This window comes from Eptesicus fuscus, chromosome 4 (assembly GCF_027574615.1).
Source record: "Eptesicus fuscus isolate TK198812 chromosome 4, DD_ASM_mEF_20220401, whole genome shotgun sequence".
Lineage (NCBI taxonomy): Eukaryota > Metazoa > Chordata > Mammalia > Chiroptera > Vespertilionidae > Eptesicus > Eptesicus fuscus.
In genome coordinates, this window is record NC_072476.1 from 2,494,135 (window position 1) to 2,521,516 (window position 27,382).

A 27,382-nucleotide genomic window follows, 5' to 3' on the forward strand; every position below is an offset into this window, starting at 1 on the left:
CCCTCGCATCTGGAAGCCTGCTGTCCACAGAGAGAGCTGTTAGGAAGAATTGCTTTGATCTAACATTAAAAAAAAACATTTCACCTATTTATTATTTTATATTGAAGGCAATCAGTTTTGTAAAAAAGTTAAAACAGTATAGAAATGTGCTGTTTTACCCTAACCCTAACAAGTTCCCGCCAGCCCCACAGTCCATCACAGGCTGGTGAGTTTTCGTGGGTCCTTGTGGAAAGTTTTGCTGCATCTACAAACATCCTTTTCCTTTTTTATTTTTATTATTTTTTTAAATATAGTTTTATTGATTTTTAGAGATAGAAACATCAATGAGAGAGAAACATCATCCATTGGCTGCCTCCTGCATGCACCCTGACTGGGGATCGAGCCCACAAACTGGGCATGTGCCCTGACTGGGAATAGAACTGTGACCTCTTGGTTCATAGGTTGATGCCTAACCATTGAGCCACACCAGCTGGGCTCATCTAGTCTTTTGTAACTTGTATTTTTGGTGTTATTTCTAAGAAGTCTTTGCCTAACCCAAGGTTACAAAAATTTTCTCCTGATAAGGTTTTAGATCTTATATTAAGGTCCTTGATCCATTCGAGTTAATTTTTGTCTATACTGTAAGGAAGGAGTTCAACTTCCTTCTTTTTCAGTGTGGATCCATTCGTCCCAGCTCCAGTTGTTGAAAAGATTATTCTTTCCCTACCGAATAGTCTTGGTAACCTTGTCAAAAGTCAGTTGGCCATAAATGTGAAGTTTCATTTCTGGAGTCGCAGTTTCATTCCATTGATCTACATCTCTGTCCTTACACCAGTCCCAATGTCTTAATTACTGTAGCTTGGTTTTGAATTCAGGAAGTATGACTCCTCCAACTTAGTTTTGCTTTTTCACAATTGTATTGGCTTCCTGAGTCCCTTGAATTTCCAGGTGAACTTTAGGACTTGTTTCTCAGTTTCTTCAAAGCAGCCCGCTGGGATTTTGATAGTGATTGGGTTGAACCTATAGATCAATTTGGGGAGTACTGTCCTCTTAACAATATTAAATCTTCTGTACACAGATGTCTTTCCATTTATTTAGATCTTTAATTTCTTTGGACATGTTTTGTTTTCGTTGTACAAGTCATGCACTTGTTTTGGTAAGTGCAATTGTTTTCTTAATTTCATTTTTTAAATATATTTTTATTGATTTCAGAGACCAAGGGAGAGGGAGAGAGAGATAGAAACATCAATGATGAGAGAGAATCATTGATTGGCTGCCTGCTGCATGCCCCCCACTAGGGATCGAGCCCGCAACCCGGGCATATGCCCTGACCGGGAATCGAACCGGTGACCTCTTGGTTCCTGGGTCGATGCTCAACCGCTGAGCTACACCCGGCTGGGTTCATTTCATTTTTGATTGTTCATTGCTAGTACAATCAGAAATAATTCTGATTTTTGTTCATCAGCCTTGGTGAACTCTTTCTTGACTGTCTTTGCATGTCTGTGTGTATCCAGAGCTCCCACTGTGACAGTCCCAAAGCCTTTCCTGGTGTGGGCAGGCCTCCATGGATGAGCCCTGGACTGTTACTAAGAACCTCTGCTCATTCCGGGGTCTGTCACTCATTCCGGGGACATGAATTGAGTGCCCACTCTGCCACGCACTCTTTGAAGCACTGGGACATCCTATCCTCCTATATAATAAAGAGGTAATATGCAAATTAACCCTCACACCATCACAAGATGGCTGCACCCACAGCGGAGGCAGGGTTCCCCTGACAAGCGATCAGCAGGAACCTGAGGCTGCGTGGCGCCTGGCCGGAGTGGGGGACCTGAGGCCGCACCCCCCTGGTGGTCAGTACGCTCCCACAGGGCTCACAGTGGGAGCTCTGGGTACACACAGACACACACGCAGCCAGAAGCCGGCTCACGGCTGGCGAGCACACAGCGGCGGCGGGAGCCTCTCCCCCTCCACAGCAGTTGGCCTTCCCCTGAGGGTCCCGGACTGCGAGAGAGCACAGGCCGGGCTGAGGGACCCCCCGAGCGCATGAATTTTGCGCACCAAGCCTCTAGTAGACAATAAATGAGTGAATGAGATGATTTCAGCCTGGTTGAAAAGCTATGAAGAAAGTAAAACAGACTATGTGCTAGGGGAGTGACTAGTTATGCCTTTGAGAGGGTTTTTTTGTTTTTAATAATTTTTTTATTTTTCAAATACAGTGGATGTTCAATGTTATATTAGTTTCAGGAGTGTGCATAGTGGTTAGACCTGTATATAACTTACAAAGTGATCGCCTGGTACCATACACAGTTATTGCAATATGATTGACTATATTCCCTATCCCTGTGACTGTTCTGTAACTACCAATGATGTAATTCTTAATCCCTTCACCTCTTTCACCCATCCCCCTAACAGCCCTTCCCTCCGGCACTCCTCAGATATTCTCTGTATCCGTGAGTCTGTTTCTATTTTATTTTGTTCTTTAGATTCCACATGTAAGGGAGATCATGTGGTATTTGTCTTTCTCTGTCTGACTTACTTCCCTTAGCATAATGCCCTCTACATCCATCCATGTTGTCACCAGTGGTGATATTTCATTCTTTTCATTCTTTCTTTATGGCTGAGCAGGATTCCATTGTATACATGTAGCACCGCTTTTTCATTCAATTGTCGACTGATGGGCATGTGTTGCTTCCATATCTTGGCTATTGTACATGACGCTGCAGCGGACATAAACATGCAGAGACCTTCACAAATTATTGTTTTGGGTTTCTTCGGATAAATACCCAGAAGTGGGATTGCTGTTCTGTTTTTAATTTTCTGAGGAATTTGAGGGGTTCTTTGAATTGAGTCAGAGAGAATATTCCTGAAATGTGGCTTTTGAGCTGGGGTCCAGATGATGAGGAAGAACTCAGTGCTGGAAGGTTGGGAAGGTTGTTCCTGGCATAAGGAACAGCAAGTACAACGGCCCTGAGGTGGGAATAGGTTCCTCGTGTTCAGGGGGTGGGGGAGAGCAGTGTGCGTGGGGAGCCGTGTTCAGGGGGATGGGGAGAGCAGTGTGCGTGGGGAGCCGTGTTCAGGGGGGTGGGGGAGAGCAGTGTGCGTGGGGAGCCGTGTTCAGGGGGTGGGAGAGAGCAGTGTGCGTGGGGAGCCGTGTTCAGGGGATGGGCGAGAGCAGTGTGCGTGGGGAGCCGTGTTCAGGGGGTGGGGGAGAGCAGTGTGCGTGGGGAGCCGTGTTCAGGGGGTGGGGGAGAGCAGTGTGCGTGGGGAGCCGTGTTCAGGGGGGGGGGGAGAGCAGTGTGCGTGGGGAGCCGTGTTCAGGGGATGGGGGAGAGCAGTGTGCGTGGGGAGCCGTGTTCAGAGGATGGGGAGAGCAGTGTGCGTGGGGAGCCGTGTTCAGAGGGTGGGGGAGAGCGGTGTGCGTGGGGAGCCGTGTTCAGAGGGTGGGGGAGAGCAGTGTGTGTGGGGAGCCGTGTTCAGGGGGTGGGGAGAGCAGTGTGCGTGGGGAGCCGTGTTCAGGGGATGGGGGAGAGCAGTGTGCGTGGGGAGCCGTGTTCAGAGGGTGGGGGAGAGCAGTGTGCGTGGGGAGCCGTGTTCAGGGGATGGGCGAGAGCAGTGTGCGTGGGGAGACGTGTTCAGGGGATGGGCGAGAGCAGTGTGCGTGGGGAGCCATGTTCAGGGGATGGGGGAGTGCTGTGTGCGTGGGGAGCCGTGTTCAGGGGATGGGGAGAGAGCAGTGTGCGTGGGGAGCCGTGTTCAGGGGGTGGGAGAGAGCAGTGTGCGTGGGGAGCCGTGTTCAGGGGGTGGGGAGAGCAGTGTGTGTGGGGAGCCGTGTTCAGAGGGTGGGGGAGAGCAGTGTGTGTGGGGAGCCGTGTTCAGGGGGTGGGGAGAGCAGTGTGCGTGGGGAGCCGTGTTCAGGGGGTGGGGGAGAGCAGTGTGCGTGGGGAGCCGTGTTCAGGGGGTGGGGGAGAGCAGTGTGCGTGGGGAGCCGTGTTCAGGGGGTGGGGGAGAGCAGTGTGCGTGGGGAGCCGCCCGGCGGGAGGAGACCAGCAGAGGCCAGGTCCTGGGCCTGGAACCTTCGAAGGCAGAGATTGTACCAGAACGTGGAGAGGAGCTGGGAGGGAGCTGAGCAGGCCCCGCTTGATCTGAATGCCCTGAGAAGATGGCTCTGGTTGTCCCCTGCCTTGTTCTAGCGCTGAGTTCTTGGAAGCAGAATTCTGGCCGCCCAGCTTGTCCATTTAGTGTCCCGCCTCCCCAGGCCCGCGGCCGTTCTGCCGGAGGTCGCAGCTCTGTCACAGAGATGAGGGGCCAGGAGCCCCTCCCCCGGCCCGGCACCCACCGTCCTGCTTCCCCTTTGCAGGGCCTTCCCCGCAGCTGCTGCCCAGGAACTCTGGCGGTGCCACCCCCCCCTTGGGTACCACGGGCACCCCGGGAGCATGGCCGACGAGGACCTCATCTTCCGCCTGGAAGGCGTTGGCGGCAGCCAGACCTCCGGGGCTGGCCATGACGGGGACTCTGACCCAGACAGCGACGACGAGGAAGGCTACTTCATCTGCCCCCTCACCGACGACCCCGGGGCGCACCAGCGTGGCCGTGACAAGGGCGGTGACCACTGCAGCGACCTAAGGAGGAGCGAGCAGCTCGGCCTCGGCGCCTCCCCGGGGAGCTCCTTCCATGTCAGGGTGAGTGACCGCCGCCGTCTACCCCGGGCCCGGCACCTCCCGTCTACCCGGCCCCTTGTCACCTCCCGTCTACCCCGGGCCCTTGTCACCTCCCGTCTACCCGGCCCCGGCCCCTCCCGTCTACCCGGCCCCTTGTCACCTCCCGTCTACCCCGGGCCCTTGTCACCTCCCGTCTACCCGGCCCCTTGTCACCTCCCGTCTACCCGGCCCCTTGTCACCTCCCGTCTACCCGGCCCCTTGTCACCTCCCGTCTACCCGGCCCCTTGTCACCTCCCGTCTACCCGGCCCCTTGTTACCTCCCGTCTACCCGGCCCCTTGTCACCTCCCGTCTACCCGGCCCCTTGTCACCTCCCGTCTACCCGGCCCCTTGTCACCTCCCGTCTACCCGGCCCCTTGTCACCTCCCGTCTACCCGGGCCCTTGTCACCTCCCGTCTACCCGGCCCCTTGTCACCTCCCGTCTACCCGGCCCCGGCACCTCCCGTCTACCCGGCCCCTTGTCACCTCCCGTCTACCCGGCCCCTTGTCACCTCCGTCTACCCGGCCCCTTGTCACCTCCCGTCTACCCGGCCCCTTGTCACCTCCGTCTACCCGGCCCCTTGTCACCTCCGTCTACCCGGCCCCTTGTCACCTCCCGTCTACCCGGGCCCTTGTCACCTCCGTCTACCCGGCCCCGGCCCCTCCCGACGGGCCGTCAGCTCTCGCCTCTGTCGGACGGGCAGCACTGCCGCTGCCTCCTGGGTCTGAGTTTGTGCCCGTTAAGCGGATTGTCAGCTTAGAGGAGTGTTCCTCAGAGCTGCTCAGGACCCACTCCTGGTTGTGAAAACTTGATCAACTTTTTTAAGAAACGGAAGAGAACGGGAGACTAGGAAATATTGGGAGGCATTACATTGTAAAGGTATTGTTTTTCGGGACATGTGTATGCACACGTTCACACACGTGAATGTGGTGATCAGCTTCTCATGGCGGACCAGTAAATATTTTTATTCCACCCCTGTGTCCATGAGGTCCAGGGACGTGATGTGAAGTGTAGTCCTTGGCGTTGGTTGCAGTAATAAAATCCTGTGCTTGGCGCGGCCCGTGTAGCTTAGCGGTTGAGCATCGACCCAGGAACCACGGCCACCGGTTCGATTCCTGGTCAGGGCACATGCCCGGGTTGCAGGCTCCATTCCCTGTGCAGGAGGCAGCTCATGGATGATGTTTCTCTCTCATCGATGTTTCTATCTCTCTATCCTCCTCCCTTCCTCTCTCTAAAAATCAATAAAAACATATTTTTTTAAAGAAAGCCCATGCTTGGGTTGGGCATCCTCCTCCTGGCTTGAGGAAAAGGGCACTTGTTTTGTTAGGGATTTGTGTTCATATCATGGCAAAGCTCGTGTAAAGGAGAGGAAGAAGAGACACATTACTGGGCTTTTGTATAACTGGTGGTGAGAAAAAAAGTAATGCATTACTGTTGTCCTTATTTAATTTAATCCTCACAAACAGGTCTAGTAGGCAAAATGCTTACTGCCATTAGGGATTTGAAATTAAAATCATGTTTGTAACCTCAGAATCCATCTGTTCTTAGAAAATTAATAATTCAAGTTCTTGGACAGTTGAATATTTTTCCTTTCAGGGCCAGAAGCCTAGTTGGAGTTCCTCTGGGGCAGGCAGCTCCAGAAATAGCCCTGGGGGTCCCCCTGAGGTTGGGGCCACTGAAGGGTGAGGTTGTGGCTTGCCCCCCTGCCTGTTCATGGAGGCCCCGAGGGGAGGGCGGGAGACTGTCCAGCCTCCTTCTGTCCATCTAGGTCAGGAAAGCTCCAGGCCGGGTCCCTGTGTGTGGCGTCCTGCCCCAGAGGGGTGGCGGAGGGACTCCTGAAACAGAATCCAGCTCCGCAGGCTGAAGGCGAAAGGGGAATTGATTGTGACGGTTCAGGCGTTTCTTGGGACCCAGGGGTGGAAGTGACCAGATCCAGGAGCCAGAAGGCAGTAGGACGGACTGTCTCTATCTCGTCTCTCAATCTCTGCCTATTCTGTTTGTGTTTTGTTTTTTAATTGATATTTTGAGAGAGAGAGGAGAAGGGAGAGGAGAGGAGGGGAATGGAGGGGAGGATGTCATTTTGTTTTTCCCCTTATGTATTCATTGGTTGATTTTTATATGTGCCCTGACCAGGGATCGAATCTACAACCTTGGTGTATCAGGTTGATGCTCTAACTAACTGAGCTACCCAGCCAGGCCCTCTCTGCCTGTCCTTTACTAGAGGCCCAGTGCATGAAATTCGTGCACCAGGTGGAGGGGGGGTCCCTTCAGCCCAGCCTGGACTCTCCAATCTGGACCCTCGGAGGATGTTCAATTGCTGGTTTTGGCCCGATCCCAGGAATTGGGCCGAAACCGGCAGTTGAACATCCCTGTCACAATCCGAGACCACTGGCTCCTAACTGCTCACCTGCCTGCCTGCCTGATTGCCCCTAACTGCCCCCGCCAGCCTGATCCCCCTAACCGCCTCTGCCTGCCAGCCTCATTGCCCCTAACTGCCCCCCTCTGCCATCCTGGTCTCCCCTAACTGCCCCCACCCACCGGCCTGGTCGCCCCATGCAGCCTGCTGGTCAGTCGTTTGGTCGTCCCTCGCTAACCCCAACCCCCCTGCCGGCCTGGTCCCCTCCTTATAGATGGAGCCACATGCAAAGGCAGATTTGACCCTCTGCACCCCAATTCCGGGGGTGGGAGGAGGGGAATCTGGTTGGCCCAGCTTGGGTCAGGCATCCTCCATCTCTGATGTGGTCAGTGCTGGCCAGGGCATGAGATGGGACTGGGGGGTCACAGAAGAGGGGCTGTTTCCAGGGCAGGAGGATCCTGCTGGTCTCCGGGAGTGGAGGGGAGGGGTGGGAGCAGGGGAGGACTCAGAGGGGCTCCATCCAGCCGCCTGTTCTCAGGAACGGGTCTGGGGGATCTTCTAGCACACACTGAGTAGGTCCCCAAGCTGAAGGGTCTCAGACACGGATGGGCACCGTCTCTGACCACAACAGCTCAGTATGGTGAGGCTTTTAAAGGGAACGCAGGCCGAGTGATCCAGGAAGGGTTTTTTCTGTAGGTGTGGCTTTAGAGCGTGAGCTTCATGAGGGCAGGGCCCTGTGTGACCTTTCGCCACTCACCCCAGTGCCTAGAACCATGCTGTGCACACAGTAGGTGCTTCATTTGGGATCAGTGAGGCGATGGTTGAGTGCTGAGCTCACTTCCCTGTGCGTGCTGTCTCTAAAGAGCACATGGAAGATAGTATTTACATAAAACCCCTGTGGGCCATCTGACTGACAGTAGTTATTAAAATAAAATACTTATAGCTCAGACAGCAATCCCATCTCCAAGATTCATCCTCAGCCACAGTGTCCCGTCCAGGGTGCTGTTGACATTTGGGAGGGACAGTTCTTAGTGGGTAGGAATGTCCCTTGTACTGCAGGAGAGTCAGCATGCCTGGCCCTCCCACAAGGGCCACATACCCCCACCCATTATGACAACCCCAAGTATTCTCCGTCATATGTTTGCAAATCCCGCATGGGGTCCCGCCTCCACCAAGAACCAGGACAGAAATGTGAGCACCAGTGTCACATTCACACATTCAGAGTGTGCTTTGCGCTGCCGGAGAGGAAGGAAAACATGGAAACCGCTCCGGTGTCCATCCAGAGGACCTGTTACAGACCCGGGTCCTGCCGACGCTGCACTTACCTGAGGGTGCAGGTGGTCCGTGGGGCTTGCCCTGGAGCCAGGCACAGATATGTCGATCTGGGGCGGATCTGTGGAAAGCCTTTGGCGCAGTGCTGGTCCTCACGTACCATCTGTTTTGATTTTCATAAGCTGTTTTGTTTTCATTTTGTTTATTTTTAAATATATTTTTATTGATTTCAGAGAGGAAGGGAGAGGGAGATTAAAACATCAATAGTGAGAGAGAGAATCATTGATCAGCTGCCTCCTGCACGCCCCCTACTGGGGACTGAGCCCACAACCCAGGCATGTGCCCTTGATAGGAATCGAACCCAGGACCCTTTAGTCCACAGGCCGATACTCTATCCACTGAGCCAAACGGGCTAGGGCTGCTGTTTTGTTTTTATATGCTGATATATAAAAAAGCAAGTTGAAATATAATACAATCCCACTTTTATGTAAGCATATATATACACATATACTTGTATTTGCATGACAAAAACTGAGAATTTTGCATGCAACAATAAACAGTAATTCTCTCTGAGGGGGAGGTTGCAGTTAAGGGGGACTTTGATGATCTATTTTATTATATATCATGTATTATATATCATACATTACATATTATAAACATTTGGCGCTTTTAAAGCTACATGTATGTTACTTACATGCAGAAAAAGTGTTTTTAGAAGGAAAATAAAGCAAAAATCAAATCAAGAAGGCAAAGTTCCCAGTCCTCCCCAAGCCTGGGAGCCCGAGGCCCAGGGCCTTCCGGCTTTGCTTTGAGCCTCTTCCTGAGCCTCTTTCCCCGCTGCCTCTGTGCCCGTTAGGATGGGTAGGTGGCTCCTGGGGACCCGAGTTGAAGACAGAGGCCCTAGCCATCTCCTGTGCTCCTGGGGCTGGGCACCCGCTGCGCCTTCTGTGAGCCTGTCCCCCTCTGTCGTCCTGTGACTGCACGGTGGAGCTCTGGGTGCCCCGACCGAGGCCCTTGTCGTCTGAAGTGGGCTCGGGGGTTCCTTGGCCGGTGGCGACTTTGGAGGGAGCCACAGCTCAGTTTTCCCAACCTCACTCTCCCTGGCACTCGACAAACCTAATTATTTACTGTCGACATGGCAACCTGGCTGGTTTAAGCAAAACGGCCACCTGGCATTCCTCCAACGCGCTCCGCCAGGCAGAGGCTGGGCGTGTATTGGATGGCGGGTTCCGTGCTGACCCAGGCCGGGCCTCCGCCCACAGGGACAGGGTTTGGTAACGAGGGATTCGCTCCTTTTCTCCTTGTCTCTCATCTCTCCATTTCCCAGAATAAGCATGTCTGTTTTACATTTTTTAATAGAGTAGGACATTTTATTTTTAAAAATTGTCTTCTTGTCCTGGGACACTCTCCTGTGTGTACGGTGGCCTCCACTGTGTTCCGTCACATGAGGTGCGTGGGTTAGGGGACCCCTGAGGGACACGTACGTTGTTTCCTTTTTTCCCTATTGTAGGCAGTGCTGTGATACATCTGCTCCTGCATATATGTGAGCGAAGTTTAAAATGTATATATTGTGTAATATATAACTACCGCATGAACAAGGTAAAAAGGGTTCAAGCTGCAGAAATTACGTACATGGAGAAGCCTCCGCCGCTGGCCCTCTTTCCTGGCACGGGGGGCTGATGCCAGCGGAGCGTCCTGGCAGCGCTGGGGGCAGGCTGCCGCTGCGCGGGACGCGTGCTCATGTCCATTCATCTAACCTGCGCAGCAGCCCTTGTCGGTTAGCATTTGACTGTCAGCCCGAGCCTCTGCGACCGTCACCGCTGGGGCTGTGGGTGACTGCGGTGTGCTGTCTTGCATACGTTGTTGTTTTTTAAAATACGTTTTTATTGATGTCAGAGAGGAAGGGAGAGGGAGGGAGAGAGAAACATCAATGATGCCCGCAACCTGGGCATGTGCCCTGACTGGGAATCGCACCTGCAGCTTTTTGGTGCACGGGTGACGCTCCAACCAACTGAGCCACAGCTATGCCATTGTTTCTTAAGGCTGAATGCCATGCCGTTGCTTGGAAGCAGCGTGATATAGGCAGCCAGTCCCTTGTGGATGGATTTGCAGGTCATTTCCAGTCTCCCGCTACCAAAACCAGCGCTTCCATAGTATCCCTGTGAGTATGTTCTCCTGCCCTCACAGGGGTGTGCAGCCAGGTACCCCACCCCCTCCTCCAGAGGGGGAATGGCAGGAGCAAAACATTTGTAGGTGTAGAAATTGGCTGGGCATTGCCGGTTGCCTTGCAAAGAGGTCAAAGAGGTCATACCAGTATCTGTGCCCCCAGGATGTATGGGCACCCTGCTTGTGGGCAGACTTTGGCGATGATACTGATTTTTTCAGCGCGCCCAGGGTGGCTCTCAGCTGTGCAGAGGACAGCCATCACTGGAATGACACGGAGGAGGCAGTGTCTGAGGACTCGCTGGGAAGGGAGGCATCCCTGCCACCTGCGCCCTGGGAGGCCACGCCCGGCAGCACTGGGCTCCTGCCCCGCCCAGTGACCACAGGAAGCTCTGCGCACATCCAGAGGCGGCGGTGACCAGTTCTGAGCTCTGCCTGCTGCTCTGAGAATGCCGACGCAGAGAGCAAGCTCAGGCATCCTGGGTCCAAAACAATTTGGCCCTCCAGCAAGATAAGGACCTGCCGGCAGATGAAGGAAAAAGAGTGATGCTGGCATTGGGCAGGGGCCACCTGGTGACCTGGGCTCTGGAAAGCAGGAGGTGGGGGAGGTTCGAGTCAGGCTGTGGGGACCCGTGTTTCCAAAGTGTGTGCTTGTGCCATAAAATGCCCGATCTTCGTGGAAGTGCTGGGGCACAAGGGCCCCCCTTCTTTTATTTTCTTTTGTAAAAGTGTTTTGGCATCTTCAGTGAAGTATAATTCACATGCCATACAAGTTACTCATTTAAAACGTACGATTCAATGGCTTTTGGTATATTCATAAAATCATGCATTCGTCACTACAATCAATGTTAGCCCTTTTTCATCACCTTAAAAAGAAACCCCATACCTTTTACCCATCACCCCCCGTGTCCCCATCCCACCCAGCCCCTGGCAACCACTGATTTACTTCCCGTCTTTGTGGATTTGCCTTTTCGGGACATTTCATACAAACAGGATTATACCGCCTGTGGCCATTCGTGCCGGCTGCCTTCACCTGGCATAATGTTTTCCACGCTCAGCCAGGCGTGCCTCTGCCAGGAGGGCCTGTCTTTCTGTTGCCCATGATGGCTCCATTGTAGGAGGAGACCACATTTCGTTTACCCATTCGTCAGCCGAGGCCCTTGCCGGTGGTTTCTCCCTTCGGCTATTATGAGCAGTGCTACGCAGATCCTGTGTGGACACGTTTCTATTTCTCGGGTAGACGTTGGGAGAGGAATGCTCTATATTTGGCCGTTGTTCTTTTTGTGAAAGAGCAGGCAACTGGGGCTTGACAAGTTGTGTGTCTTAAAAAAAAATTTATATATATATTTCAGAGAGAGAGGGAGAGGGACAGAGAATCATTGCTCAGCCGCCTCCTGCACGCCCCCCTCTGGGGATCCAGCCCACAACCCAGGCATGTGCCCTGACCAGGAACCATGACCTCCTGGTTCATAGGTTGACGCTCAACCACTGCGCCACGCTGGCCAGGCGACAAGCTTGGGTTTGAGTCCTGGGTCTGCATGTCTGCAGGCAAGTCTCCTCCTGGCTCTGAGCCTCGGGTCCCCCATCACTGAGCTGAGGACCCTCCTACCTGCCTGTCCGCCCTTAGCAAGATTGCCAGGGTCCTGTCGGGCAGGGCTCCCAGGAGGCAAGGGCACCATGCCATCCCATTGCTGTTGCTTTGCTGTTCTCTCCAGCCTTCCCATCCTGCCCTCTTTAGCCGCGGCTCTGACTCCCACTGGTTGGGGAGGGATCAGCTGCCACTACTACTTCTGACAAAGATTTCTTGAGGGTTTTCAGCTTTGTTTCTTTCTCAGTTATTCGTTTTATTGATTGTACAAGTAATTGGTGTTCCTTGCAGAAAACAGTGCAAGTGCAGATGTAATTGCTATGAAGGTCCTAGTGTATGTTCAGACGGTTCTGTGTTTCAGTACAAACACAGCCCAGGCACCGCCAGGGGCTCTGAACTGCACCGCGGGGCTGTGCTCTGCGGCCAGTGCTGCCGGCCCGCTGGTGCGTCCTCACACCTGCAAACAGGGACCCGTCGTCGGTTGTGGCTCCCAGGAGGCCCAGCGTGTGGGTGCACCGCTGTCTCCCTCAGCTCCCCTCCGGTGGAGACTTGGTCTTGTACTGCCGCATTCAGCGCTGGGCTTCTTGGAAATGGCACGAACGCTCCAAGCGCGTGTGGCCAGGGTGGGCCGCCCGCCATCGGCACTGTCGGCCTCTTCTCCTCCCAGGTGTGACTGCGTCCTCACTGCTTCCCACTCCTCTGATTGGTCCTTGGGCCTGGCTTCCTGTTGGCTAGGAGGGTGGGGCCACAGCTCTGTCGCGAAGTGAGGATGGAACACGTGCTTTGTAGCACCCGTTGGCGAATGTCACAGTTGCCGTCTGCGGGAGAAGGCCTCCGGCAGCCACGATGCCTCTGTGCGGCAGTGAATGACAGAACAGCAGCCACCACATCCCGGGCGGCCAAGAAGCTGCAGACACAGGACTCACATCCAGCCTCGCTCCCGGGAGACTTACTTTTGCTCTTTCTGTTACATTTCTATGTTGTGCTCTCCAGCTTTGAAGAACCAAATCCTTTCAGTTCGCTAGGCAAGGTTCTGTTTTCCTTGTCATGAAACTCCGAGTCCTCCTGCCTGTGCGAGGTCCATTAGCCATCACAGCTGAGGTTAGGATCTTCAGAACTCGAGAATGTACGAGCTGGCAGGGCCTGGAGAATCATCTGCCAGCGGCCTTTATGGGCTTTGATTTGCATATGTAATCCCTAAGACATTCTTAAAGCTAAACACACACCGTGCAGAGAAAACTGGTCTCCTCCATGAACCTCGCATCCTCTGCTCCCAGAGAGAATCATTGTATCTGTTTGGTGTAAGTCACTTTCAGACCTTTTTAAATGCATTTATATCTAAATAGACTTTTATGTATATACTAGAGACCCGGTTCATGAAATTTGTGCACGGGGTGGGGGGTGTCCCTCAGCCCAGCCTGCACCCTCTCCAATCTGGGACCCCTCGAGGGATATCCTCAGGGATTGGGCCTAAATGGGCAGTCGGACACCCCTCTCACAATCCAGGACTGCTGGCTCCCAACTGCTCGCCTGCCTGCCTTCCTGATTGCCCCTAACCGCTTCTGCCTGCCAGCCTGATCACCCCCTAACCACTCCCCTGCCGGCCCGATTGCCCCTAATTGCCCTCCCCTGCTGGCCTGGTCACCCCTAACTGCCCTCCCCTGCCGGCCTGGTCACCGTTAACTGCCCTCCCCAGCTGGCCCGGTCACCCCTAACGTCCCTCCCTTGCCAGCCTGGTTCTCCCCAACTGCCCTCCCCTGCAGGCCTGATCCCCCCAACTGTCCTCCCTACAGGCCTGGTCACCCCCAACTGCCCTCTTCTGCCAACCCGGTCACCCCTACTGCCCTCCCTTGCAGGCCTGGTCCCTCCCAACTGCCCTCCCCTGCTGGCCTGATCACCCACAACTGCCCTCCCCTGCTGGCCATCTTGTGGCAGCCATCTTGTGTCCATATGGGGGCAGCCATCTTGTGTGTTGGAGTGATGGTCAATTTGCATATTACTCTTTTATTAGATAGGATACTAGAGGCCCGGTGCACAAATTCATGCATTCGTGCATGGGTGGGGTCCCTCGACCTGGCTGGCAGTCGGGGCTGATGGGGGGGCGGGGCCAGTTGGCCTGGATGAGGGACCGCAGGAGGTTGGCCAGCCATTGGAGGTTGGCTGTAGGAGCGCACTGACTACCAGGGGGCAGCTCCTGCATTGAGCATCTGCCCCCTTGTGGTCAGTGCATGTCATAGCAACCGGTCATTCGGTCGCTTAGGCTTTTATATATAATAGATTTGCCGACACCACCCCCTAGAAATCTATGATAGCAACTTATGGGTTTCTGCCACCATTAAATGGGGTTATACTATTTGCATTATGTAGCAACTTACTTTTTTCCCTAAACAATAAGCCTTAGAGATTGCCCATGTCAGCACCTTGATCTTTTTAACAGCTGCGTGCAAGTACAGTCATGCATGGTTTAACAACAGGGTGTGTTCTGGGAAATGCCTCGTTAGGCAATTTCATCAGTGTGTGAACATCATAGAGATGCTCACACACACCGGGATGGGACAGCGTGCTACACACCCAGGCTGAGGTAGAGCCCAGTGCTCCCAGCTGTGTGCCTGTGAGTGTGTACTGAATACTGTAGGGCAGGGGTCCTCAAACGTTTTAAACAGGGGGCCAGTTCACTGTCCCTCAGACCGTTGGAGGGCCAGACTGTAGTTTAAAAAAAACTTTGAACAAATTCCTATGCACACTGCACATAGAAGTAAAAAAACAAAACGGCAAAAACACCCGCATGTGGCCCGCGGGCCGTAGTTTGAGGACGCCTGCTGTAGGTGGTGCACCCTTTAGGGCACTTACCATGAGGGGATCCCGCAGGACTGGACGGCGCTCTGGGTGGCAGTGAGTGAGTGGGAAGGAGCGACGTCACTGCCCGCTACTGCAGACTTTGTCAGCACTGTGCACTCGGGCTGAACTTATAAAGCAACACGAGATCGAATCAAGCACAAGAGAAAATGCTGCAATCAAAAGGTGCGGTAAACAGGAGGTGTGCTTTTATAAGTAGAAAGAGTGCATCCTATCTAATAAAAGAGTAATATGCACATTGACCATCACTCCAACACACAAGATGGCTGCCCCCATGTGGTCAAAGATGGCTGCCCACATGTGGACACAAGCTGGCCGCCACAAGATGGCCAGCAGGGGATGGCAGTTGGGAGGAACCAGGCCTGCAAGGGAGGGCAGTTGGGGCAATCAAACCTGCAGGGGAGGGCATTTAGGGGTGACCAGGCTGGCAGAGGAGGGAAGTTGGGGGCAACCGGGCCTGCAGGGAAGGGCAGTTGTGGGGGACCCAGGCTTGCAGGGGAGGAAGGTTAGAGGGGACCAGGCCTGCAGGGGAGGGCATTTAGGGGTGACGAGGCCTGCAGGGGCGGACAGTTAGGGGCAAACAGGCTGGCAGGGGAGCAGTTAGGCATCAATCAGGCTGGCAGGGGAGTGGTTAGGGGGTGATCAGGCTGGCAGGCAGAAGTGGTTAGGGGCAATCAGGAAGGCAGGCAGGCGAGCAGTTGGGAGCTAGCAGTCCTGGATTGTGAGAGGGATGTCCGACGGGCCTAAACGGGCCCGTCGGACATCCCTCAAGGGGTCCCAGATTGGAGAGGGTGCAGGCTGGGCTGAAGGACACACCACCCCCCCATGCACGAATTTCGTGCACCAGGCCTCTAGTTCTAAAATAACAGTAAAAACTGTGTAGAGTAAACACTTCAATGAGCAACACAGTCCCTTACGGTCATCATCAGGTACTACGGTGGCACAACAGCTGTGTCAGAGGCGGTAGGAATTCTCAGCTCCATTGTAGCCCTCTGGGCCACTGGCCCTGACCCAGCCTCATCACGCACAGTGTACGGCCGGCCGTCTCTGGCCCGGCTCCCCTGCGCACGCCCAGAGGCGGTCAGACGGCTGGGTCCCGCGTCAGCGAGGAAGTTTCCTAACCAGTGGCGGCAGCACCCCCTCCCGCTGCCTTCACGGCGTCTGAGAGGACTCACTTCCCGGGCATCCACACGCCTGTTCTTCCGAACCTGATGGGAAGTAGCACAGTGCGATTCTCGGCGCAGGCAGGGGCTGCTCACCTGGCGAGCACTGTGACCTCGGCGAGCCCGTTTCTGTTGGGAGCACCGCTACCCAGGTTTGGGGCAGGAAAGAGTTGAGGACTGCTAGAATGACAAACATTCCCTGTTGTTGTTTGTAAACAAGGAAATGGCTGTTCCAACAGCTGGTCGGCTGGGTGGGAACGGAGTCAAGGGAACCATGTCTGGGTAGAGGACTTTTTATTCTGTGTTTTTAAAAACGCAGTTGCATGAAACCCATCTGTTGCCAACAAGGCATGGCATGAGTCTTTTCTGGGTTTTGCGAGAAAGGTAAGTTTCATGCTGTAAATAACGCTCTGACTCTAAAATTCTTTTCTCCTTGACTGGTTTTGGTTGTTGCCACAGCCTCCAGCCAGGAGGTGATCTCTGTGGTCCTCGTAATCTAATGTGGGGCCCCTGTCTGGTGTTTTGGGGAGCGTTTGAGTCCCCAGCTGAGAGAGGTGCGGTTGGAGAGCTGTGTCAGGCACAGGACAGGGCACCGGGACAGGCACGCTCAGAAGGAGCCCACTGGCTGCTGGCACCCGCCGGCTCGCGGCAGGAGGGCAGGCGGCCGCTGCCTTCCCAGCAGCTGGAGGACAGGAGAGCGCTGGCCCTGTCGTCACGAACAGCAGTTCAGAGACTCCCTTAGTGGTAAACATGTCGGCTGCAGGGTTACTGGTAACAGGAAAAGCCCGTGAAGAGCTCAGTCTGCCTGTGGTGAGTCATCGGCGAACGGCCAAGTCGGGACACCACCCATGGCTCACTGAGCCACCCGCCCGTAAATTCCCAGCCACGTTTGGGTTGAAGTTCCTAAGTAATGTGTTTGCCGTCTCTCGGAGTATAACTTAGAACCTTTTTGGAGGAAAGCTTCAAAGTGTAAATTCAAACGCGATCCAGCAGTTACACTTCCAAGAGGCGTGTCCTCCTGAGCTCTAGCACGTCCACACGGGTGTCACTCCAGCGGTGTTTGTACGAGGACGTGCTGGAGGGAGAAACGCCTCGGGGCACACTCACACAACGCGTATCTCACAACCGCGGGGGGAAGTGCGGCCGACCAGCCTGGGTGTGCCTGTGACATGGAGAGACATTCTAGCTGCTCTACGTGGGACAGCCAGCACCTGTGCGCCTGCAGGGCTCTCAGACTCGGCGGGGACGGGGGTTAGAAAGCACTTACGCTTCCTCCTGCAGGTTCTGAGGTGCTGCAGTGTCTTACACATCTAACAGGGGACACATCTGGAGTCAGGAAAAGACACAGATCACTAAATAAGAGTCCCAAGTCCCATTGGCCCATGCTCCTGAGATGCTGTGAGTTACACTGACAGTGTCATTCCAGTCTTATTTTAAAAATGCACAGGGCTGGCCAGTATGGCTCAGTGGTTGAGCCTCGACCCATGCACCAGGAGGTCGCCGGTTCAATTCCCAGTCAGGACACGTGCCTGGTTTCAGGCTCAGTCCCCCGGAGGGAGTGTGCAGGAGGAGCCAATTAATGCTGATGTTTCTCTGTCATCGATGTTTCTCTCCTTCTCTGTCCTCTCTCTCTGGAAATCAATAAAACCTTTTCTTTTTTAATGCATGGAAAGGATCTGGAAAGAACTAGTTAGTCTAAACCAGTGATGATAGTTGCTGTCAATAGATGGCTTGTGGCAGGCTTGTTTTTCCTTTTTTCTTTTTTAGTTGTTTTTTATTTTCCCCCAAGTATTTTGATTAAATATGAATTAGTTTCCAAATTAAAAGAAAAAAATTACAGGCTTTATTTTTTGACTTTGGAAATGTTAGAAAGCCCCAGCAAGGAGCCCTGGGCTGCGTGTGTGTGTGTGTGTGTGTGTGTGTGTGTGTGTGCGCGTGTGCATTTATGCCCCGATCTCTCTGTCTGTCTCTTGGAAGGCTCAGCTCCTCGGCCCTGTCTCCCCTGAGCAGGACCAGCGATGGGGCGCGGGCGAGGGCACGGGCGGGATGCTGTCCTGTTTGGGCCACGTCTGTGGAGGCTGGGCTTCTGCAGGACTGGTCTGCGTGGCTGAGGGGTGGTGCGGGAAGGTGAGGTCTGGAAGCGGTGGGCCTGCCACGCCCAGGCATTGTCCAGCGCCCTCCCGCTCCTCCCGGCTCCGGCCTGGCGCTGCCTCTGATGCTGTGGAGGCCGCAGGGCGAAGGATCCGGTTGCTCGGAAGAGGGAGAGGATCACCTAGTGTGGGTGTCGGGAGTGCTTGTTGGTGGGGGCAGGGAGGGGTCCCACGTTGAGGTTATGTAAAAGCAATAAAATGAGGTTTTTAAAACAAAAAATGGGGCTGTACCATGAGACAGTGAGAATCAGAATTCTCTTTTTTCCTCACGTGGCTTCGTCGTCTCTCAGTGGGTCCCGAAGAGCCTGGGCCTCAGCAGCCTTGGAGGTTTTGCACGATGTGTGGTCATCACAGCCACGGCGGGGAGGGCACCGAGCCCTGGGTTTCCAGGTCCCCGGCCCCGGCACGGCGCATGGAAACCTGTGGCTAAGAACTTCGCGCCATGTTCACGGGCGGGCGACCTACCTGCTGTGTGGTTTTGGGGTGCTCTGAGCCGAGAGGGTCATGCTCTCTCTGGCTTCGGTTCCGGGCAGTACATGGTGCATTAAAACGTAGGTAATACTGGCGAGGTCCGCCTGCACCGCACAGCCTGCGCCTCCCGGGCGGGTTTGCACGCTGCGCTGGCTTTGTGTCGGCCCGTTCCTAGAGTGGAGGGCCCGTTCCTAGAGTGGAGGGCCCGTTCCTAGAGTGGAGGGCCCGTTCCTAGAATGGAGGGCCCGTTCCTAGAGTGGAGGGCCCGTTCCTAGAGTGGAGGGCCCGTTCCTAGAGTGGAGGGCCCGTTCCTAGAATGGAGGGCCCGTTCCTAGAATGGAGGGCCCGTTCCTAGAATGGAGGGCCCGTTCCTAGAGTGGAGGGCCCGTTCCTAGAATGGAGGGCCCGTTCCTAGAATGGAGAATGGAGTGAAAATACAGGATGCATTTCCTGTTTCCTGATGTTACCGGATTACTGCTGAGAGCGCTCACGGCCACGCACAGCATGTGGGGCACCCGCTGTCCCCGCACCCCGGCCGGCACCCACTGTCCCCCACCCCGGCCGGCACCCACTGTCCCCCACCCCGGCCGGCACCCACTGTCCCCCACCCCGGCCGGCACCCGCTGTCCCCCCCACCCCGGCACCCACTGTCCCCCACCCCGGCCGGCACCCACTGTCCCCCACCCCGGCCGGCACCCACTGTCCCCCACCCCGGCCGGCACCCGCTGTCCCCGCACCCCGGGAGGGCCGTGCCCGTGAGCAGATAGGTCTTTCGGGGCCCGTGTTCCTGGAAGGACAGTAGATGGGGCCGTCTCTCTCACAGACGCCTACGCAGCGGCGGGGGACCCCCGGGATCAGGGCTGGGGCGGCCGGAGCCCCGCCCCAGAAGGCCCTGGACTAACTCGCCTTTGCCTTCTGCAGGAAGCGTGGAAGCATGCCATCGAGAAGGCCAAGCACATGCCCGACCCCTGGGCTGAGTTCCACCTGGAGGACATCGCCACCGAATACGCCACGCGTCACAGGTCAGCAGCCCGGGTTGCGGTGTGACCCCGGGCCTCTAGGAGGCCTCGCAGTGAGACCCGCGTCCCCTTGGAGACCAAGGAGGAGGGAGCACCACATCAGCCGGTGCTGGAGCCCTGCTTGGAAAGGCAGGGGGGGGAGGATTTTCAGGGGGTTTCAGGAAGAGTGGAAAACAAAACAAAAAGCCACAAACACCACCGTGAACGTAGTGAGGATAAAGAAGGCCGCGGTGACGAGGCCCGGACCGGAGTCTTCTCCGCGCTAGTCAGCAGGAAAGCCTCAGCAGGAGGCCGTCTAGCACGGGCCCTCTGAGACTCCGGTGCGGGCCATCTCCGAAGGCGGCACACGTGCTAATTCTGCTCAGAATGTTAAGAGACTCGTGGACCTGCCCTGAGCCCGCCCCTGTCCCTGACCTCTGTAGACCCCTCCAGCTCGGAATGATCCAAGCCAATCCTCTCAGTTCCCTTGTCGCCCAGGGACAGAGGTTTGTCAAGGGTCAGCCCAGTGCCTTCAAATTAGTCAGAACTGTTTCAAATGTAGGTAACAGAATCTCAGTCCACAGCAGCTTAAGGATAAAAGGGAACATTTGGTTCAGACACAGGCAGGGCCAGAGGTAGATTTACCGTTGTACGTGAGACACAGAGTTTATTCCGTGTTATCATTAATCGTTGTATTGTTTTCCATACAAACGCCCATAAACCTACTGTGCGCCGCCCTGTGTGTGGGCTTCAGGCATGGCTGGTTCCAGATGCTCTGAGGGTGCTTTCAGCTTTGACCTCAGATAGACGCTTATATCAGCAGCACAGAGGGCCTTGGGGGCCCCACTATCCATATCACCCTCTAGGAAAGGATCTTTTCTCTTAAATTTTTAAAAACGGAAGTTCCATATTTGAACCTCAGTGACCTGGCTTTGGTTATATGCCCATCTCTGAACCAGTCATTGTACCAGGGCGCGTTGCTGTGATTGGCCAGGCCTAGTCACATGCCACAAGCCAGCAGGTGCTGGGCTCAGCCCCACCCAGGCCACAGGCGCTGAGCACGGAGGGGAGGGCGGGGTCCCCCGGGAACAGTGTGCTGTTGCCGGAAGGGGAAGTGGATGCAGACGCAGTGGAGCCTCCCCACCGCTCAGCAGCATGTTCCCGCTCTCACCCTGCGCGGAGGGAGTAGGGCCTGGCCTGCACCCCTTCCACTGCCAGGGCTCTGGGGCGGGGGGGTGCCAGCAGCCCAGGGCAGCACTGTGGGGGCTGCAGGGGAGGCTGTGAGCTCTGCTCTGCCGCCTGCCAGGGCAGCGTGGTGGTTGGCTGGTGAGACGTGGCCTCAGGGCGGCCACCAAGCCACACAGGGAGGCCCCGGCAGAGCAAGACCCAGCTCCTGGGCTGCTCTGTGTGTCCAGAGCCTGGCAGGGACCTGAGACCGGGACCAAGCCAGACTGTTTATTTCCTCGCCAAAGTCTGCCGTCGCCTGCCCTGGCTGGGAAGTGGTCAAGCATTGATGCCGGGACCGCCAGAGGTTTCTGAGTTGGAGGCTTCCTCCTGTGTCCCCAGTTTAGAAAGAGAGCTGGTGCAAGCCGGCCCTTTGGGGCAGATTTCCTGTTCACGGGGGTGGACCCAGGCTGCGTAAGAGCAAGGTTCTGGTGGAATCCTAGCTCTCAGCAGATTACTTCACCTCTGCGCCTCCATTGCCCCATCAGGAGAGTGGGCGCAGTAACTGCCGGCCTCGCGGCTGCCGCAGAGGCTGGCTGGAGGCGGCTGTTTAAGCACCAGCACACTGGACACGTGCTGCGAGCAGGCTGACCTTGATGGTCCCGTGGTCCCGGAGGACAGAGGATGCTGCTCCCCGCCCGCCCCCCCCCGTGCCTCCCAGTTGGCAGTCTCTTGAAGGTGAGGGAAAACTGTTTCCCTTACCTTGGTGTCTACATAGTAATCATGATAATCATCGCTATTACTTATTGAGCATAACACCTGCCATGAGCTAGGGCTGAGCCTTCCTCCCAGGCCTCTGCTTCCTCCTGGAGGCGTCCGCCCTGAGAGGCTGTTCTCACGGGGGCTGGCGGGGTGGCGTCTGCGCCCCAGGGAGGCCTCTGTGGAGCTAAGAACCCTGGGCCCGGGCGAGGAGGCCGATAGAGACGGGCGGCGGGCGGCACTTTCCGCCGGCAAACCCGCTGGAGGCGCAGCCAGGCCCCGGGGCCGGCGGGCCTGTGGAGAGCGGCTCCTGGGAAAGGAGAGGCTGGCCGTGCACCCAGCGGGCACTGCTCCCCCTCCTGGGCGCACCGTTGTTACGTAGCCCGGTTATGATAAGGACGTTTACTTCCGTCATTTATCCAACGCGCATTTATAAGCATCCACCACACAGGCCCTGTGAACGGGACCGACGGGCCTGCCGGGGGGCGTGCTGAGGGGACGCGGTGCACGGGCACCTGTGCTGAGGACGGGAGGAGGCCACCGCGGGGCCTGGAGGCGGGAGCGTCCCCCCCCACCCCCCCCAGCCAGGAGGTGGGCTGGGCCGCTGGGCAGAGAGGGGCTTGATGCCGAGGCGGCGGGAGCCAAGGGCCTTTCACCGCGGCGGTGACCGGGCCGCGGCGCTGTCTCCGCAGGTACAACGCCGTCACCGGCGAGTGGCTGGAGGACGAGGTTCTCATCAAGATGGCCTCTCAGGTGAGCAGGTGCGCGAGCGGGGGCCGGGCTGGGCGGCCTTCTCTCACTCTGATTTCAGTTCATACTCCCTCTCCTGCACACCCACTCTTTTTTTAACTTTGGGGGATTCTTTAAAGTATTGTATATCTAATTTTTATTGATTTCAGAGAGGAAGTGAGAGGGAGAGAGAGAGAGAGAAACATCAATGATGAGAGAGAATCATGGATTGGCTGCCTCCTGCACACCCCACACTGGAGATCGAGCCCACAACCTGGGCATGTGCCCTGCCCTGACAGGGAATCGAACCTGGGACCCTTCAGTCCACTGGCTGACGCTCTATCCACTGAGCCACACTGGCCAGGACCTGTATATTTAATTTTTTGTAACGGCTTTATGAGGTAGTTCACACCATGCAGCACACCCATGTACAGTGAACAGCCCAGGGTTTTGGCCTAGTCACAGAGTGGCACAGCCACGGGACTGGTTCCTGACGGAGCCGATGCAGCCAGTACCCAGTTCCCTCGGCGCCCTGCCCAGGGCACCCGCAAGCTACCTCCTGCCTCCAAAGACTTCCCTATTTTGGACATTTCATATATTCATTGTATATCAAAATAACCTTCTTGGCATTCTTGTTGAAAATCAGTTGACTATAAATAGTTATGAAATTGCAGGTTGCCAGCTATTACTGAGTTGAAACGTGGATTCTGTGGCTGGCCACCAGCCTTTTGAAGAAAGAAATAGACTGCAAAAGACAGCGCCTCCTGCTCTTGGGGGGGAGGGGTGGGGGAGCTGTGGGAAGCCGCCTTAATGCACTGCACACGCAGAAAAGCGTGCAGCTTGACGGGTTTCACAGTGAGCATGTCCCCAGCGCCTGGGAGCCCTCAGCCCGGCGCTCCCCCTCGCCCCTGAGGGCCAGCACCGCCTGAACCCTGTCGCCCGCGGTCAGTTGTGCCCCTTTTTGTAGGTGTGCTTTCAGTATGGCTCCTTGTGCTTAGTATTTTTGTCTGTGAGCTTTGTACCTGGTTTTGCTGGAACTGAAAATGTCATACACGTTGCTGTGCAGAATTTCACCACGTGAACACGTGACTTACTGTACTGTTGATGGACAGCGGGTTCTGTTGCAGACAGGGCTGCACACACATCCCTCCGCATGCACTGTCTTCCCACTCCATCGCCCATAACACCTTCCCCCCGAGGGGTTCTGCTCAGCTGGGTCAGGGAACGGGTCTCCCGTCTGCAGCCTCCCGGCCAAGTTCCTTCAGCCTTCGGTGCGGCAGTGCAGGCGGAGGGCCGGGTGGTGGGGTTGAGATGAGGTCCATTTGGTGTGTGCCATCCGGGAAGAGCTGACTCAGGGTTGCTGCTGGCGGGCTTGGGGACTGATAGCCCTCCCTGTGTGTCTTTCAGCCCTTCGGCCGTGGAGCGATGAGGGAGTGCTTCCGGACGTAAGTGGCAGCTGGCTCTTGAGGGCCCCGCCCAGGCTCCTGGGGCTCCTGAGGGCAAGGCCATTGTGCCATTTCTGGCGCAGGAATGGAGTCAGTGGCCTATGCTTCTTTAGCCCAAGCTCCTCTCCGTCAGCTCTCCCGTGGACCACAGATTTGCCTGGTTGTGGGATGATGAGCTCAATGGTATCCTACTCATCTCGGCTCTGGTCCTTGGAGGCCGAGGGATTGGGCTAGGAGACCTTAACCCAAGTCGCTCAAGTCCCCTGCCCAGCTCTCTGAAGGATGCAGGGCAGCAGGGAAGCCCCTCCCCCCTCCCGCGTCCTGTTCCTGGCTCAGCCAGGTCTCCTCATCCTGAGCCCACATGCCCAGGCCGGCCCCCTGCTGCCTCTCCCCCAGGAAGAAGCTGTCCAACTTCCTGCACACCCAGCAGTGGAAGGCGGCCTCCAACTACGTGGCCAAGCGTTACATGGAGCCGGTGGACAGGAACGTGTACTTCGAGGACGTGCGTCTGCAGATGGAGGCCAAGCTCTGGGGAGAGGAGTATAATCGACACAAGCCCCCCAAGCAGGTGTGTGGCCCCCTCCGTGCCACCTGCCCCACCAGGGCGGCCGGGAGTCTCCGGAGACACTGGTGCCAGCCACGGGTTCCTTCCTCACGGTCTTCATTGTAGTAGCTAAAAACAGCCACCGTTTATCAGCACAAAGGCCGGGTGCTGGGTGTGCAGCGCTTGGAGCCAGATGGGAAGTTTTCATCCCATTTACAGATAGGATCTGATAGTCAGGATTTTTGTTTGCAAATGACAGAAACCCCAAAAGGGGATTTAATACAAAAAGGGAAGGTATTGCCTCGGGGACTGAGAAATAGCACTGCCCACAGGCCTGGCTGGGTCCAGGACCAGGCTGAGGTGGCTGGGACTCTCCCTCCATCTCTGGCCTCCGTGTTCTGAGTTGGCTTCACGCCCGGGCAGCTCCTCGACTTGTGGCAGCGTGCCGGCCCCCAGCAGCTGCAGCCTCCCTTTCTGTCCTCCCAGCAGTCCTGGCGAAACAGCACCTGTCTGCCCAGAAGTTCCAGTGAGAGTCTCAGAGCCGGGTTTCACTGGCTCTGACTAAATCAGGTGCCTATCTCTGAACCAATCATGATGGCCAGGGGAAGGAAATACGCAGATTGGGCAGGCCTGAGCTATTTGCCCATTAGGACCAGGAATGTGGGTCCTCCTGGGACTGAGATTGTGACTCCCAAGAAAAAGCAGAAGGAGGAGAGGGGAATGGATATCTATTCCTGGGAAACAAGGACCAAAGGGGCTAAGTGACCTGCCTTCACAGGCAGAGATGGAGCCAGGGCTCAGAAACCCAGGCTTCCCAAGCCCCCGCCAGGTGGCGTCTCCACGTGAGCCCCAGGTGTCGAGAGGAGGCCAAGCAGAAGCTCCTTTTGCCTGTGGGCATTCGAGGAAAGGCGCCCGCTCCGCCCTGCGCAGCGCACAGTTCCGCTCTCCCGCTGTGTGAGCGCCGCTAGATCCCACACACTCCCCTGGGTGCCTCTGGAGCGCCACACTGCCAAGCAACCAGCAGAACTTACTGATGCCTGAGCTTGGTCACATGGCTACCCCTAGCTGCAAGCTGAGTAGTGTCATCTTGTTAAAAGCAGGGCTGGGGGTTGTCTCAGTCCATTTGGCCTGTTATAACAAAATAGAGGCCTGGTGCGTGAAAATTCATGCACTGGAGCAGGGGGTCCCTCAGCCCGACCTGCCCCCTCTCACAGTCTGGGAGCCCTCAGGGGCAGGAGGCGACACCCCATCACACCTCTGCTGCTGCCACTGCCAGCAGCACAAGCCTTGCCAGTCCTGGTTACCTGAGCCTCAGGCGGCCCTGGGGGGCTGGGGGGCTGAGGGGACTGGGTGCCGCCATCTTGTGGCTGTGGGCACCGCCATCTTTGAGGGAGTGACAGTCAATTAGCATATTCCTTCCTTATTGGCTATGGGTGCCACCATCTTTTATGATGGCATGAGGGTCAATTAGCATATTCCCTCTTTATTAGATAGGATGCCACAGACTGGGTAACTTACAAATAACAGAAATTTAGTCATCGTAGTTTTAGAGGTTGGGAAGTCTAAGATGGAAGTCTGGCATGGTCGCCTCTGGTGAGGGCTGTCCTGGTTCGGAGCCAGCACTCTGGCTGGGACCTCACATGGAGGAAGGAGAAGCACCTTCCCATTCACCAGGGCCCCACCCTCGGGGCCTAATGACCTCCCAAAGGGCCCACCTCCTAATACCGTCACCTCTGAAGGTAAGACTACACCAGTGGTTCCCACCCTGTTTCTGGCCAGGCCCCACCTGAGCATCTGTAAAGTCCTCATCCCCTGTGACACAGCACTCCTAGTATTCAAAAAGTGAACTATTCACTTGGTCTAAGCAAGCTTCCAAAGAACATGGCATCATGAAAGAAAAAGATAAAAGAACGAAAGGACAGTTGAAGTGCTAAGGAAGAAATCACTAAAAAAATTGTTAAAAAAATAACAATATGAAGTGATATGAAAAAATAGCAAATAAAGTTTCGAAACTATAAAGAGAACTGAAATGCATAAATATGCCACAATATATATTTATATACTGTATATGAGGCCCCTAGAACCATAAGAAGTGCAAAAAAATTCACTGTTAATAACTCATTCTCGAATTGCCCCGCTGTGGGGCGTGTGCCCGTGTTGGGAACCACTGGACTAAAACATGGATTCAGGGAGGGGAACTCATTCGGGCCGTGGCTTGGGTTTCCATTCTCAGAGGAAGGGGCAGTGGGCTCTGGGGACAGGCAGCGTCTGTGCCTCAGAGAGCTGAGGGCCACGGAGGCCTGCGGGCGGACGCCCTCAGCTCCCCTGCTCGGCCCCTTGTCAGGAGGCTGCCGCCTGGGCCCTGACCTCCTGCCCGCCCCCCCCCCCCACACACACACAGGTGGACATCGTGCAGATGTGTGTGCTGGAGCTGAAGGAGAGGCCGGGCACGCCCCTCTTCCACCTGGAGCACTACATCGAGGGCAAGTACACCAAGTACAACTCCAACTCGGGCTTCGTCCGTGATGACGCGCGCCTGACGCCGCAGGTGAGGCCCTGGGGGAGGGTCCCTGTGGGGAGGGTCTCACCCTGCGGCCCCCAGGCCCGTGGCGCTTCCCAGGGACACCCTTTACTCCTTGCCAGCTCTGTCAGCCCCCCGAGGTCCCCACCCAACTGGACAGGACCCCTTGCTGTTGTCCTCTAAGCAACGCCGCTGTGCAGGGCCCCGCGTGGGCGGGGCTGCCACGTCCGGGTCTCGCTCGCAGTGGTGCTGCCGTGTCCACAGCCTGGTCTCCTGTCACCTTCTCCTCCCTGTCCCCCACAGGCCTTCAGCCACTTCACCTTTGAGCGTTCCGGCCATCAGCTGATCGTGGTGGACATCCAGGGTGTGGGCGACCTCTACACCGACCCACAGATCCACACCGAGAAGGGCACTGACTTTGGAGATGGCAACCTCGGTAGGTGGGGAAGGCAGCCTGTGCCACGGAGACCTCCCAGCTCTCTGCACTCATGTGGGCCTTGTCAGGGTTGTGGCGATGGGAGCCTGGGA

General features: G+C 56.0%; 1 protein-coding gene across 3 annotated transcripts in view; it reads left to right on the forward strand.

Moving 5' to 3' along the window:
- Positions 1 to 27,382, forward strand: part of EEF2K (eukaryotic elongation factor 2 kinase) — a 66,994-nt gene that overhangs the window by 11,080 nt on the left and 28,532 nt on the right. For 2 of the 3 annotated variants that reach the window (XM_054714405.1, XM_054714406.1), the window contains exons 2-8: positions 4,337 to 4,658; positions 19,616 to 19,716; positions 22,308 to 22,368; positions 23,752 to 23,789; positions 24,186 to 24,357; positions 26,735 to 26,881; positions 27,158 to 27,290. In XM_054714405.1, coding sequence (XP_054570380.1) covers positions 4,413 to 4,658; positions 19,616 to 19,716; positions 22,308 to 22,368; positions 23,752 to 23,789; positions 24,186 to 24,357; positions 26,735 to 26,881; positions 27,158 to 27,290 — 898 coding nt within the window. In that variant the 5' untranslated portion in view covers positions 4,337 to 4,412. Of the gene's footprint in view, positions 1 to 4,336; positions 4,659 to 16,116; positions 16,226 to 19,615; positions 19,717 to 22,307; positions 22,369 to 23,751; positions 23,790 to 24,185; positions 24,358 to 26,734; positions 26,882 to 27,157; positions 27,291 to 27,382 lie in introns of those variants that run through there. The other variant, XM_054714407.1, reaches the window with a different exon arrangement.